This window comes from Jaculus jaculus, chromosome 18 (genome assembly GCF_020740685.1).
Source record: "Jaculus jaculus isolate mJacJac1 chromosome 18, mJacJac1.mat.Y.cur, whole genome shotgun sequence".
Taxonomy (NCBI): Eukaryota; Metazoa; Chordata; class Mammalia; order Rodentia; family Dipodidae; genus Jaculus; species Jaculus jaculus.
The window spans coordinates 59,232,596-59,246,517 of record NC_059119.1 but is presented as its reverse complement, the minus strand read 5'-3'; the positions used below and the strand labels follow the sequence as shown (position 1 = coordinate 59,246,517).

Here is a 13,922-nt window from a genome sequence, read left to right as displayed (position 1 = left end):
AGCCACTGTGAACAAACTCCAGACACGTGCGCCCCTCGTGGCGCCTGCGCAACATTGCACACTGTGTCACTGTGTGTCTGGCTACGTGGGACCTGGAGATTTGAATGTGAGTTTTTAGGGTTCACAGGCAAGCACCTTAACTACTAAGCCATCTCTCCAGCCCCATTTTAAAGTAATATTCTATTTATTCCTTCCATGTTAATGTGCTAAAAAGTGAGCAAGACATTTACTCCCTTGGAGGAGTGTCCAGGTTGAAGAGGAGCTAGCACAAGGTCATGTTAACTGTAATGCAGAACTGGCTATAAGAAAAGATTGTACTTGCTGGGCTTGGTGGCGCACACCTTTAATCCCAGCACTTGGGAGGCAGAGGTAGGAGAATTGCCATGAGTTAGAGGCCTCCTTGAGACTACATAGTGAATTCCAGGTCAGCCTGGGCTAGAGTGAGACCTACCTCGAAAAGCAAGCAAGCAAGAAAGAAAGGAGGGAGGGAGGAAGGAAAGGAGGGAGGGAAAAGATTGTACTCAGTTTCTGGAATACAGAAAGGCTTCCTTATTAGAGAAAGTATATCAAACAGGTCCTAAAATACTATTAGGAATTTTTATGAGTAGTGATGACATTAAAATAATTATTTGCTGAGCGTTTATTATGTGTCCAGTTTCAGTTTGGGCAGAAATTTCCAATATATGGGATACAAAGAGAACCAGGACAGCCATATCATTTTGGAGAAAAGTTGAGAAGAGTCTGAATTATTGTGGATCCCACAAACACATGGTTTGAACTTTCAGAATCAATCAGTGCACTGTATTGGGACATACCAAATGAGGAAATGTCTGATTCAGCCACTGCTATAGCCCTTTTAGTGAGACACTGAGAATCACTTCTAGCAAAAATTACAGTATATCCTCACTTAGAAAGTGATCTGTCATCATTTATGAAATTTCTTTGACTGTGGAGCAGCAATACTAGCAATTGTACCTCTTCAGGAATCAGCAATTTATTTATTTATTGGTTTGGATGTTTATATAGGTCTGTGTTTTACAAATTTTGGGTGGTTTGTTTGATGTGAGTTTTCTGAGATACTGTGTTGCTTGAATGAGTGGTTGGGAAAATTTTAAATATTTTCTTAAGTCATTATAATCACACAAGACAGATACATTTCATGAAGTGTTAAGAATTTAAGTTCCCAAACAAAGTATTTTTTTTAAGTTATTAAGAAAAGAGGCTGTAGAGGTGGCTCAATGGATAAGTGCTTGCCACGCACACAACATTGGGTACCTGAGTTCAAATTCCCAGCGTGCCTACAGTGAGGAGGGAGCTGGAGACAGGAGAATTTGCCAGGTGCTTGAGAATGGAGAAGAGCAGTGGACCACAGAGCCTGCGTGAAAGGGAGGTGGACGTCCCTCCACACACACACTGGCACATGCGCTCTCACTCACGGGAACATACAGAGACATGTGCACTAAGTCGTTCTCTAAAATTATTAAGAGCAATTAGACACAGCCTGTTTAAATGTGGTTTAGTGTGCACCAGTAGGAAATTCTGGAAGAGGCAGAAGTAACAAGATCAGGAGCTTTGAGGCCAGCCTGGGCTACACGTTAAAAAAAAAAACAACTGAATGTGATTTAAATTGTATTTGTTGAGATTTGAGGGAGAAAGAACCCATTTAGTTTAAATAAATGAGCTTGAGATTATTTTTCATGGGATTCTCAGACTATATGAAAGTTTATGTTTCTCTATAAAAGATTGTTCTGACTTTAATTATTTTCACAGTTTTTTCACTGTCTAACAATTTCCCTTGACATCACATTTTGTTCTGAATGTCTTTCCTCCACCCACACAACGCTGAAGGCAAGGGAATCAAGAGTTGCAAAGTAATACAGTGAATTTGAGAACCCTGTTTTTTTTTCTTTCTAAAACAAATAACCTTTTTTGTAAGACTGTTTTTTATTGATACCAAAAAAGGGGAGGCTTTGGCAAATGCTCAGTAAATGTGTGAATAACCTAATTGATTTCACTGGAATGAATAGGAAGCTTTGCTGTTTGTCCTGTAGAGATTTGGCTCAGTAAACAGTGATGGTGCTAGACCAGATAGTCTGATGAGTGGTTTTAAAGTAATAAACAGACTTATAGATCCAAAGATTAGCGATTTTATATCCATGTTTCTTTCTTCAAAGAGGAAAGGTAGTATATTAATTGGTATCTTGTTATATTTGTGTTATGAGGAATAGTCAGGTAAACTTACATAGTTCAGTGGTTTGATAAACATTAATATTTGAAAATATTAAGAGAGGAGATACTTTCTGAGAGTTGTAAATTGTATGAAATTCAAAGATACAGATATAAAGCTGGATGTGGTGGCACATTTTTAATCCCAGCCCTCACAAGGCAGAGACAGGATCAGTGTGAGTTCAGGGTCAGCCTGGGACTACAGAGTGAGTTCCAGGTCAGCCTGGGCTAGATTGAAGCTTTAAACATAACGTCATATACTCTGCAATACAACTGCAGTAAAGGATGCTGAGAAGATGGCTCAGTCTACATAAGGTGCCTGAGTTCACATCCCAAGCCCTCACATAACACCCAGATGCTGTGGCAATCCCAACACTGGGGTGGTGACAGGAGGACCCCAGGCCCTGCTAGCCAGCTAGTCCAGCTGAGTCAGCTGCATTTCCACGGAGAGACCTTGCCTCAAAAACAAACAAGTAAGGCGGACAGCGACCGAGGAAACTCCGCTTCAACCTCTGGCCTCCGCACGCATGCGCACACATAAGAACACTCATACAAGTGCACACGCATGCAAAGCTAAAGAACATCTAGGAAAGGCAAGGGCAAATAGTTAGATAACTTTGAAGCAAAGTTAAGAATTTAAAAAATTTGCCAGGCATTGTGGCCCACACCTTTAATCCCAGCACTTGGGAGGCAGAGGTAGGAAGATCACTGAGTTTGAGGCCACCCTGAGACTACATAGTGAATTCCAGGTCAGCCTGGGCTGGAGTGAGACCCCACCTGGAAAAACAAAAATAAACAACAAAAAAAAAAGAATTTAAAAAATCTATTATAGATATAACTGTAGTGTAATAGTCTTGAACTCGGGTTAGAAATGTAAAAATTTTAAGAGGCTGTTTAAAAAAACTGCCTGTGCAAAAGAATCTGCTATGGGGCTGGGATGAGAGGAGAAAGAAATATTGGTGGCAGCTAAGATTACAATACTTATAAAAGCACATTTGCATTTTTACCACTCTGAAAACAAAAGAAGTATCTGTGGGCACTTTTCTTTCTGAAGGTCGGGTCTTCCTCCTGCCTGGCTGACATGGGACTCCCTCAGCAGCCCCAGGCTGGTCTCCAACTCAGGGCATATTCCTCCCTCAGCCTCCTGCTGCTGGGGTTAGAGGCTTGTGCCTCCTGGTGTTTTAAGACCATTGTTAGAGGACTAAAAGGCCTCAAGAATTTAAGAGGAACCAGCTTACCTAATTACCAAGGGCTCTTAGTGTATTCACACAATGGTGCACCCATCTTCACAATCAATTTTAGAGCACTTAACCTCATATGAAGTAAGTCCTGGGCCCTTTAGCCATCTTTTCCCAATCTCGATTTACCACTTCCCCCAACACACACGCACACCATCCCTAACGCACACATACGCAAAACCACGGACTTACTTTCTCTTTATTTGCCTATTTGTGACATTTCATGTAAAGAATCAAACAAAAAGTGCATAGTTCTTTTACTTACCAGAATGTTTTTTCAGTGCTCATCTGTGTTATAGCACGTATCGATACTTTATTCCTTTTTGTGTTGGTATTTGCCGGTTTTTTTTTTATCTGTTCACAAGTTGGTGGACAGCTGGGTTGTTTCCATTTGGGGGTTTCTTATGAATAATGTCACTATGATACACTTTTGGTAGATAATAATGTTCGTTTCTCTTGGGTTTATGTCTAGAAGTTGAATTGCTAAGTCTTAACATGATAACTTTGTTTAATCTTTTTTTAAGGTAGGGTCTCACTCTAGCCCAGGCTGACCTGGAATTCACTATGTAGTCTCAGTGTGGCCTCGAACTCACGGTGATCCTCCTACCTCTGCCCCCCGAGTGCTGGGATTAAAGGGGTGCGCCACCACGCCTGGCCAGATGCATGCATCTGGCTTTATGTGGGTCTACTGAGAAATCAAACCCAGGCCAATTCAGACCAACAGGCTTTTGCAAACAAGCATCTTTAACCCCACTGAGTCATCTCCCCAATTCAAGACATATAATTTTTTTTTTTTTTTTGAGGTAGGGTCTCACTGTAGCCCAAGATGACCTGGAACTCACTCTGTAGTCCCATGCTGACATTAAACTCACAGCGATTCTCTGACCTCTGCCTCCTGAGTGCTGGGATGAAAGACGTGCACCACCACACCCAGCTTAGATACATAATTTTAAGCTACTTTCCCCATTCTCTGAGTGACCTAATGTTAGTACCTTCCATACATAGATTTCTTTAAAAAAAATGTATATAATATATTATTTATTTATTTGAGAGAGAGAGAGAGATTGAGTGCACCTGGGCCTCCAGCCACTGGAAACGAACTCCAGACACATGCGTCCCCTTGTACATCTGGCTCACATAGGTCCTGGGGAATTGAACCTGGGTCCTTCGGCTTTTCAGGCAAACGCCTTAACTGCTAAGCCATTTCTCCAGTCCCCTGGATTTCTTCTGAGAAACCCTGCAGTTGAACAGAGTTGACTGGCCATCAGGGAGACACTCTAACCCGTGACTGCAGACACCATCTCCATGGTGCGCCTGTCTTCAAATGTTCGTCTGTTTTGTAATTTCATCTTCATGATATAAAATGACAACAGCATCTAGCAAAGAGCAGCATCAGTGGTGACTCTTTCACCATCCTGTAGTAATACTCACACGCGGCAAGCGCTGTTGGCTCCTGGCTCAGTTCTTTAGCGTTTGGGATACTGCCTTCTCCAATCACACCGTCTCTCCTAGAGTCAGAGGAACTTCACTGTGTAGCCCTGTGACCATCAGATGACCTCGCAGTGCCCGCCATGACCTACACAAGACTGGCATAATAGGAGGAAACGATGCTGGCATCAAAATAAGAGAGAGACTGATTGAGAGGGGGAGGAGATAGGATGGAGAGTGGAGTTTCAAAGGGGAAAGTGGGGGATGACCATGGGATATTGTTTACACTCGTGGAAGTTGTCAATAAAAATAAATAAATAAATAACGTAGCCTGCCTGGATATAAATTTTTCCCACCTATAAGGTAACAGAATTAAAAGGAACAAATTGAACAATATATTTAAAGTTCTTTCCATCTCTAAAATGCAGTGACAATAGTGATTTTTCTTGTCTTCTTGCCCTTAACAAGGAAGAATTACACCTTGTTGACAAAACTTAAGGATGTTGTACATTTTTCTCACAAAGACTGGGGCAGATTGGTTTGGCTAGTAAAAACCTGAGCACATTCATTTATTCAATAAAGACATTGTATAATAGCAGATGCCATCTAAATGAATTGCTGGGGCTAGTTAAGAGGAACATGACTTAAGTTGGAACTAAAGGAAGAAATAGTTGACACACTTGCTAAGGGAGTGGCTGGAGGTCGAGGGACTGTGAGGGATGAGTCGTACCTTGGAGGCATGCAGAAGCTCCTTAGAGAAGAAGCAAGCTCGGAGCTCTGCGAGGTCACTTGTGTCCAAAGGTAAAATCTAAGCTTAGTCTACAACAAAGAAGAAACAGGACTGTTTAGAAAAGGAACACTTGAATAAACCTAGAAATTGTGAGGTAAGTGTACTTAGCTTTTGGTAACTTGTGAGTGGGCATGATTTGTAAGTTTTATGGGACTTGATAGTTTATTGTTGGTCACTGAGCACAACTGAGTTAGTTACATAGGTATATTGAAGAAAAAAGATAGGGAAGCTTAAGTTACTAAGGCAAATATATAACAATATGTGGAATGGTCCATTTGTCAGAGTTTGGTAACTCCCACTGGCCAAGCAATCTTAAATTGTAGTTATGTTTTGTTTTGGGATTTGACTGCCTCAAAAATTGTAAATAAAAGCACATATCAAAAATAAAAGGAAATTTTGTTCAGTAGTCAGAATTTAGTTTGGGAAAGAAAAACTTGGGAGGTTAATTCTAACCATTCTCTCATGAATATGAAGGAGGATTTTGTCCTGTTATGAAAACAGCTTGTCATAATCACTTAGAAAATAGAAGAGTTTTTTTGTCTTAAATGTCTTTTTAGTATTCTTTAGAAAATATATGGGTAAATATTTATATGTGTTGTGTGTATGTATTTTTCCTGGGATTACGTGATAGAAACAGAGTTTGAAGTACATAAGGAACTCTTTTTATACATTTAATTCTGTTTTTATTTGTTAAGTTAGGGATGATGATCTGTTACATGAGCTGCTGAACAAGAAATGCATGTTCAGGAATGTGGAGAGTTGATATGTTGGCCCAAAGAGTGGCAGACAGGTCCCCAGGTTTTGTTAGGGAATTAAGCCTCAGGCATTGGCAGCCACCACCACACTGTGTGATGTGAATACTGACCCGTCATGTCCGCCTTCTTGAGCCATTACATCAGTCTAGAATTGAGTGACAGGCAAGGCAATAACAAGATCTTAGAGTATACTTAGGTCACCCTAGTGAGATGTTTGGGCTGGTTGCCTGTCGACACTGGGCCTAAGCAGGGCACCTGAGCAAGTTTATTTTACCAAGTGGGTCTGCTGCCAGCAGGAGGAGCGAAGGCAATGCGGGCAGGTTTGCTGAGGGACAGCGCCAGGGCAGAGTTCAGTTGTGGACCGCGGAGCCGACTTTGCCAGCTCTCAGAGACGGTGGTTCGTTTTGTGCCAGGGCTTAGGTGACACGGTCTCTTCAAGTCGATAGGCCTGCTGTGTGTGAGTCAGAGCTGTTGTCCTCTGTGCATATTGTGAGGAGGCTCTTCAGATAAACAAGGCCACCAAAATTGCGTTATGCTTAAAAAAGATAAAATTTATTTATTGGTGAGACTTTGCTTCTAATTAAGATCTGCAAAGGCGCCTACTGACCTTCCCACCAAGTGTTGCTGGCACTGCTGCTGTTCAGTGTAGTCTAATTACATTGAGCCTCGCTGTCCAGACAGCCGTTTACATAATAGCTGCTAATCTTGGTTTTCATTGTGACTCTTAGGGTCCTGGCAGAGTGTTTTCCATTTTACCATAGGGCTGCTAATGAAATTGAGTGAGAGCATCAAACGCATCGACTCCAGCGGAACTTGAGTTTAGTGAGTGGAGTCTATAGATGACTTGCCTGTGCGATTTATTGAACAAGTACAAGTCAGCGTAGCCTGGGTGGTTTAATTTTAACGTTTAACAAAGTCTTGAGTGGAATTCAGCACTGTGGACCACGGGCAGGAGTAGAAGGGGCACGTGGAGGCAGCTTCCTGGTGGACTCTGGCACCAGGCATGCGGCTCCCCGTAGTCCAGATGTTCTGACAAGACCAGGGCTTTGACAAGACCAGGGAGAATTGTTTTGTAGTGCTGCATATTCAAGTAAGGTGGTTTCACTATCATGAAATGTTCCTCCTGAAAGTTCAGTATCTTAATTGGATCTCTGACATCTGTGAGGCATTTATGTAGTTAATCTGGGCAGCCTTTGAAGAAAGAGAATGCCTTTTTTTCCCCCATAACAATATTCAGCCTGCGTTAAAAATTGTTCCATGCCTACTGTTACTTCCGTTTCTTCCCTTTTGGGCCACCGACTTCCTTAGGGAGGAGGTGCAGGAGAAAGGCATTCTCGCTGCAGCCAATAGAACTCGAATTCTGGAGTGTTTACCTATTCTGTAAGGCAGGCCCACCCACACGCACTCACTGGCATTCGGAGGTGCTCGAAGGAACACCGAGCACACTGCCAGCTTGCGCGTGGAGCGGGCTCTCAGGCGGAGCTGGCACATGCCTTCCTCTCCGGGTCTTTCCTCCTGTGGTGTGATGCTTGTTTAGCCTGTGATAGTCATGGAATAAAAGGTAGGTGCTCTGTGGCTTAATTTTAAGTGTAACATTATTAATGCCTTGGCTAACATATGCTTGCAAAAGGGAGGGATTATTTGGGCTAGAGGGATGGCTTAGCGGTTAAGGCATTTGCCTGCAAAGCCAAAGGACCCAGGTTCGATTCCCCAGGACCCACGTGAGCCAGATGCACAAGGGGACGCATGCGTCTGGAGTTCATTTGCAGTGGCTGGAGGCCCTGGTGCACCCATTCTCTCCTTCTTTCTCTGTCAAATAAATATTTTTAAAAGTTTTAAAAAATTTAAAAAAGGGGGATGATTTGAAGCATTGCTTAATGTTCTTTCACTTTTTCATGTGTAACTTTAGAATATTTGTATGTTTTAATTGGAAATGTGTTCCAAGGCTTTTGTGGCCTTAGGGAGGATTTCACTATTAAGCTCTTCGATCATATCAGTGATGCAGAAAACCTAAGAAATACTGACCACAGTTGTTTATGACCTGTTGATAATATATAAACAGAAGGGTCTATTCATTTTCAGTGTTTGCAATCCAAGCTATAGTGGTTAGTTTTGACACATTTTAAATATTTATTATATGAGAAATAATGTATTATTTATTATTTATTTACTAATAAATTTATTTATCTCAAAGAGAGAGGGAGAATGGTTGTGCCAGGGCCTCCAGCCACAAACTCCAGATGCATGCACTACCGTGTGCAACTGGCTTATGGGTACTGGGGAATCAAACCTGGGTCCTTAGGCTTCACAGTCACCTTAATAACTAAGCCATCTCTCTTTACACATTTTAGAACTTAAAAAGATTGAGAATTATGTTGCACTCTAAAGAAAATTTTTTTCTAGCTGGGATGGTAGTTTTGTCATTATAATTTCATTAGTTGTGTTTTATAGGGATTTTAAGTGATATTTCTACCTGAATGTTTGGGTTGTTCTCATGATATGGTCATAAGAGATTTAATTATGTTAGATCTGATTGTTGATTTAGGGAACTCTTTTCATCAAAAAAAAATGATTAATCAGGGCTGGGTGATGGCTCAGCTGTTAAAGGTGCTTGCGTGTGAAAGACCACTGGTCTGGGTGTGATTCCCCAGCACCCTCATAAAGTCCGCTATACCAAGTGGCACATGCCTCTGGAGTTCCTCTGCTGTAGCAAGAGGCCCTGGCATGACCATATTCATATTCATATTCTCTCATAAATTTTAAAAATGAGCAGCCATAATTTCTCAGCAGTATTGTTTTCTTTTTTAAATTTTATTTATTTATTTGAGAGAGACAGAAAGAGGGAGAGAGAAAGAGAGAATGGGTGTGCCAGGGCCTTTAGTCACTGCAAACGTACTCCAGAGGCATGCGCCACTTTGTGCATCTGGCTTATGTGGATCCTGGGGAGCCGAACCTGGGTCCTTAATCCTCACAGGCAAGTGCCTTAACCACTAAGCCATCCCTATAGCCCAGTAGTATTGTTTTCTGAAACATTTTATTTTCACCAAAAGAAGGAAGTATAACTGAAAACTGTGTGTGGAAAGTTCACAAAAAGCTTAGGTTGATTTTTTACCATACTGGTATATGTGACTGATTTTTATCCAGTTTTTGAATCTGTGAGGGAGAAGTATTCTCTTGTATATTACACAATAGATAAGTGACAAAAATTGGAAATTCAGTGGAAAACTAATAGTCATGATTTACTTAGTTGAAAAAAGAAGCCCAGATATATACAATTATATGTACTTACCATTTCCCTAATGAACAGGGTTAAGTAGGAATGCATACTGCATGATGTTATGTATTCATTCTGCTAAAAAGTAAATGTTCTTAGCCTCCCACATACAATGTCTCTAAATTGCTGTTATAAAGATTTATGAGGAACACATTATGATTTGGTCAAAGAAAAATCGCCTTCTACTTATGAGAATCTGTCATGAACCAAAAAGAAAATTAAAACTAATAGGGTGGAACTCTGTCTTGGTGAGAAAAGAAATAGTAACCGTTTAATAATGATTTCTCTTTATTGAGAGAATAAACTAACTTTTCTGAAGAAACAGTATTAGAGATTCATTTTAATTAGAATTTTCAGCTACATTTTTCTTTGCCCATTCCTTTTGAATGAAACTTACGAAGTTTTGAAAGGAAGTTTAGCCTTCCATCTTGCAGTCAACATACCGGCATTACAGAAGCCCATCACAGCTGTTTGCTTTAAACCCAGAGTCTGGGGATCAAACTCAGGTACTCCAGCTCAAGTGGGAACCATTTTTCTACCCACTGATCTACCTCCTCAGCCCTCGATCCACATTTTTTTTCACCATAAAGGATTATAACATTTTCATGTTTTAAAACATTTTCCTGGGCTGGAGAGATGTCTTAGCAGTGCTTGCCTGCAAAGCCTAAGGACCCCGGTTCACTTCCTCAGATCCCACGTAAGCCAGATACGCATGGTAGTGCATGCATCTGGAGTTTGTCTGCAGTGGCTAGAGGCCCTAGTGCACCCACTCTCTCTTTCTAAAACTCTTCCCCTAATAATAAATAAATAAAAGTAAATAAAAATATAAAATAGAAGCTAAGGTTGAGTTTGTGCCAGGGATTGGAATATCACTGTCATTGGTAAATACTCAAAACCAGTCCATCTTAGAGGCTAATGTAAAGGGAAGAGTAAGAATCCATCTCATTGGGATTATGTTGTTTCTCTGAGTTACTTTGGCCAGTGGCTTGGAACTCTAGAATGGTGAGTGTATGCCAGCCTACTCCTGTTCTTCAGCTCCTTGTCAAGCTAGAACTTGTTCCTTTTGCTACAGAGGTAAGAGAATGAACCCCGTCTGATGCAGTGCTGTGCATATTACTTGTAAATTCCTGGGTCAGGGCCAGATGGTTGCTGATACTGTTTTCTAGCTCCAAAATTTTCTTCATTCTACTTTCAGTCACTTCATTTTTAGAGAGGAAGAAACAATGCTTTATTTAAAACGCTAGAATCTACAACATAGATTAATCCTTGCTAGCCATGTGATATACAAATTTCAATCAAATAAACATTCCCATAAAATCTGATTTTCGGGCTGGAGAGATGGCTCAGCAGTTAAGGCACTTGCCTGCAAGGAACCAGGTTCAATTCCCTAGGACTCCCATAAAGCCAGGTGCTCAAAGTAGCACATGTGTCTGGAATTCGTTTGCACAGGCGAGAGGCCATGGCGTGCCCATTGTCTTTCTATGTGTGCTTCTCTATTAGCTAATAAATACTTTTTTCTTTTTTTCTTTTTTTTTTTCCTGAGGTAGGGTCTCACTGTGGCCCAGGCTGACCTGGATGGAATTCACCATGTAGACTCAGGGTGGCCTTGAACTCACGATGATCCTCATACCTCTGCCTCCCGAGTGCTGGGATTAAAGGTGTGCACCACCATGCCTGGCTTAATAAATACTTTTTAAAACCTGATTTTTTAAGCATTCCATATTTTTGTTACCACTGTAATATAGAAAATATAAGTGAATGAAGGTTTTTTGTATTTATTCATATCTTGCTAGACCATGTTACCTGTTCTTTCTGTTTAGAAAAGTTCCTTTAGCCATTTTTTCAGGTTGTGCTACAGGCATTTCTAACTTTTCCCCATCAGAGGATATCTTGCTTCCCCCACTACTTTTATTTCATTTGAAATTCTCTATTGATGGTTTATTTTCCTAAAAATTTCTGGCTCCTGTGGTTGCCAGTGGGAAATGCACCACCGTTCTCAGTTTCCCCATTGTTTCTGTTTTGCTTTCCCACTATTTTCTTTGCTCTCAGTTTTCAGAATATTGTCTTGACATAGATTCTCTTGAATGATTTCGTCAAGGTCTGCTTAGCTCACTGCCTCTGTAGCTTTGTGTCTCTTGTGTTTTAAGTGTTATTTCTTTGAGTGTGGTCTTGGGCCTGCTGGTTTTGGCCTCCCTTCTTGAGGTTCCAATGACTCAAATATTAACTCTTTGGCTGCAGTCCCACAGGGCTATAAGGTTGTTTCCTCTCCAGCCCCAGCCCCAGCCCCATTCCCATTTTTTCTGCTCAGGCCAGGTCATTCCTGCCATGCTATCTTCCCATTCTGTGTCCTCTCCATTTTGTTGCTGTGCCTGTCTGATAAGTTAGTCGGGTGGGTATGTTCTGGAATTTCTACTTGCTTTTATATCTGCTTCTTTGTTGATGCTTTCTATTTTTTCTCCCCTATCTCAAATGTGTTTCATAATTGTTTATTGAAGCATTTTTATCTATCTGCTTTTAACTCTTTGTCAGGTAATTCTTAGACCAGTTTTGTCATCTATTGGTTACTGCTAGTGTTTTATTTTTTATTTTTTGTTTATTTATTTATTTGAGAGTGACAGAGAGAGAAAGAGGCAGAGAGGGAGAGAGAGAGAGAATGGGTGCGCCAGGGCCTCCAGCCACTGCAAATGAATTCCAGACACGTGCGCCCCCTTGTGCATCTGGCTAACGTGGGTCCTGGGGAATCTAGCCTTGAACTGGAGTCCTTAGGCTTCACAGGCAAGCGCTTAACCACTAAGCCATCTCTCCAGCCCGACCGCTAGTGTTTTAAATCTTTCTAGCCACTGATAAAAGATGTGGAGCAATCTGTTGAGACTTGGACACTTCAGACTATGATGGATACCTTCCGTTCCAAGCGGTCCCCTCTACTCCCTTCCTGACAGCGCGTCGTGGGTAGTAGGGCGCGGCACCGCCTGCCGGGAGGTGGACAGCGATTTCCTCCAGCTGGTCTACCCCATGCCACGGGGCTGGGCACAGGAGCGCGCCAGCCAGGCGAACATCCTGGCCTCTTACTAGGCCTGCAGCGACACCTCCATAGTGGCTCTTCTAACCTCACTGTGGCTCACGGCGGAAATCAAAGCTCTCCACTCTGCCTTGCTGATGGGACCAAGGGGCACAGTGGGCTCTCAGGAGTGACCAGCTGTGGTACAACTGTTACAGTCAAAAGTTTTCTGTCTCGCTAGCATACCACTTTATTGTGCCTTCAACCAGAAAGCTCCACGGTAGATAACCAGTATCCCTGTGGGGAACACCAGCAGCCCCAGTGAGGAGGGCCCATGTGGAGTGAGGCAGGGAGGCGGGAAGAGGTAGCACCAGCACATCACGTGTCCATACAAAGTATGTTCTTTTTGGCTTTTCAGGGTAGGGTCTCTCTGGCTCAGGTTGACCTGGAATTCACTGTGTAGTCTCAGGGTGGCCTCGAACTCACAGTGATCCTCCTACCTCTGCCTCCCGAGTGCTGGGATTAAAGGTGTGCACCACCACGCCTGGCACAAAGTATGTTCTTAATTTTAAAAAAAGCTTTTGTTGCTTGGTTTCTGTCTGAGCAGTTTGGTATTTTTCCAGATTGCCGCTTCTTTGGCTCTTTGTGTAAGATGTCTTAGAGAAAGCATAGAGTGGTCGTGCTGTTTCTTGGATCCTGAGCTCCCTACCTAGTCTGTATCTCTTGACTTTTTATATCTTATGTTATGTCCGAGGTTTTTAATTCCACTTGTGGAAATAATAAGGAAATGTAAATGTACTTTCTGTAAAATGAAAGGCAGCCAAATTTACATTTCATTCCATTTGTGTCAAATTCCTAACTGTGATGGGCGAAATATTAATTCCTATGTATATTGTGTGATCTACAAAGACTGCTGGAAAATAATATCTTTATTTAAACTGAACCACTGTTCAATTAGTAATGAAAATTTTTCCCTTCTAGGAAATAATGCAAAAGCTGTCCCAAGGCTCTTGACCAGTGAACAAAGATTTGAGAAAGACAGCCAAGCCCATGTTTTCTCCTGATCAAGAAAATCACCCTTCCAAAGCCCCAGTAAAATACGGTGAACTCATCGTCCTGGGGTAAGAGCGCCACACGAGATCGTAAAATGGACTCATATATGGCAATGTTGGTCTCTTGGTGAAAAGTACATTTCTTTTAGAGTTTCTATCTT

General features: G+C 41.8%; 1 protein-coding gene across 1 annotated transcript in view; it reads left to right on the top strand.

The window, feature by feature from the left end:
• Positions 1 to 13,922, top strand: part of Peli1 (pellino E3 ubiquitin protein ligase 1) — a 45,599-nt gene that overhangs the window by 17,954 nt on the left and 13,723 nt on the right. Inside the window, exon 2 of the mRNA XM_004660084.2 lies at positions 13,691 to 13,830. Within this exon, the coding sequence (XP_004660141.1) occupies positions 13,760 to 13,830 (71 nt within the window). The 5' untranslated portion in view covers positions 13,691 to 13,759. The remainder of the gene's footprint in view (positions 1 to 13,690; positions 13,831 to 13,922) is intronic.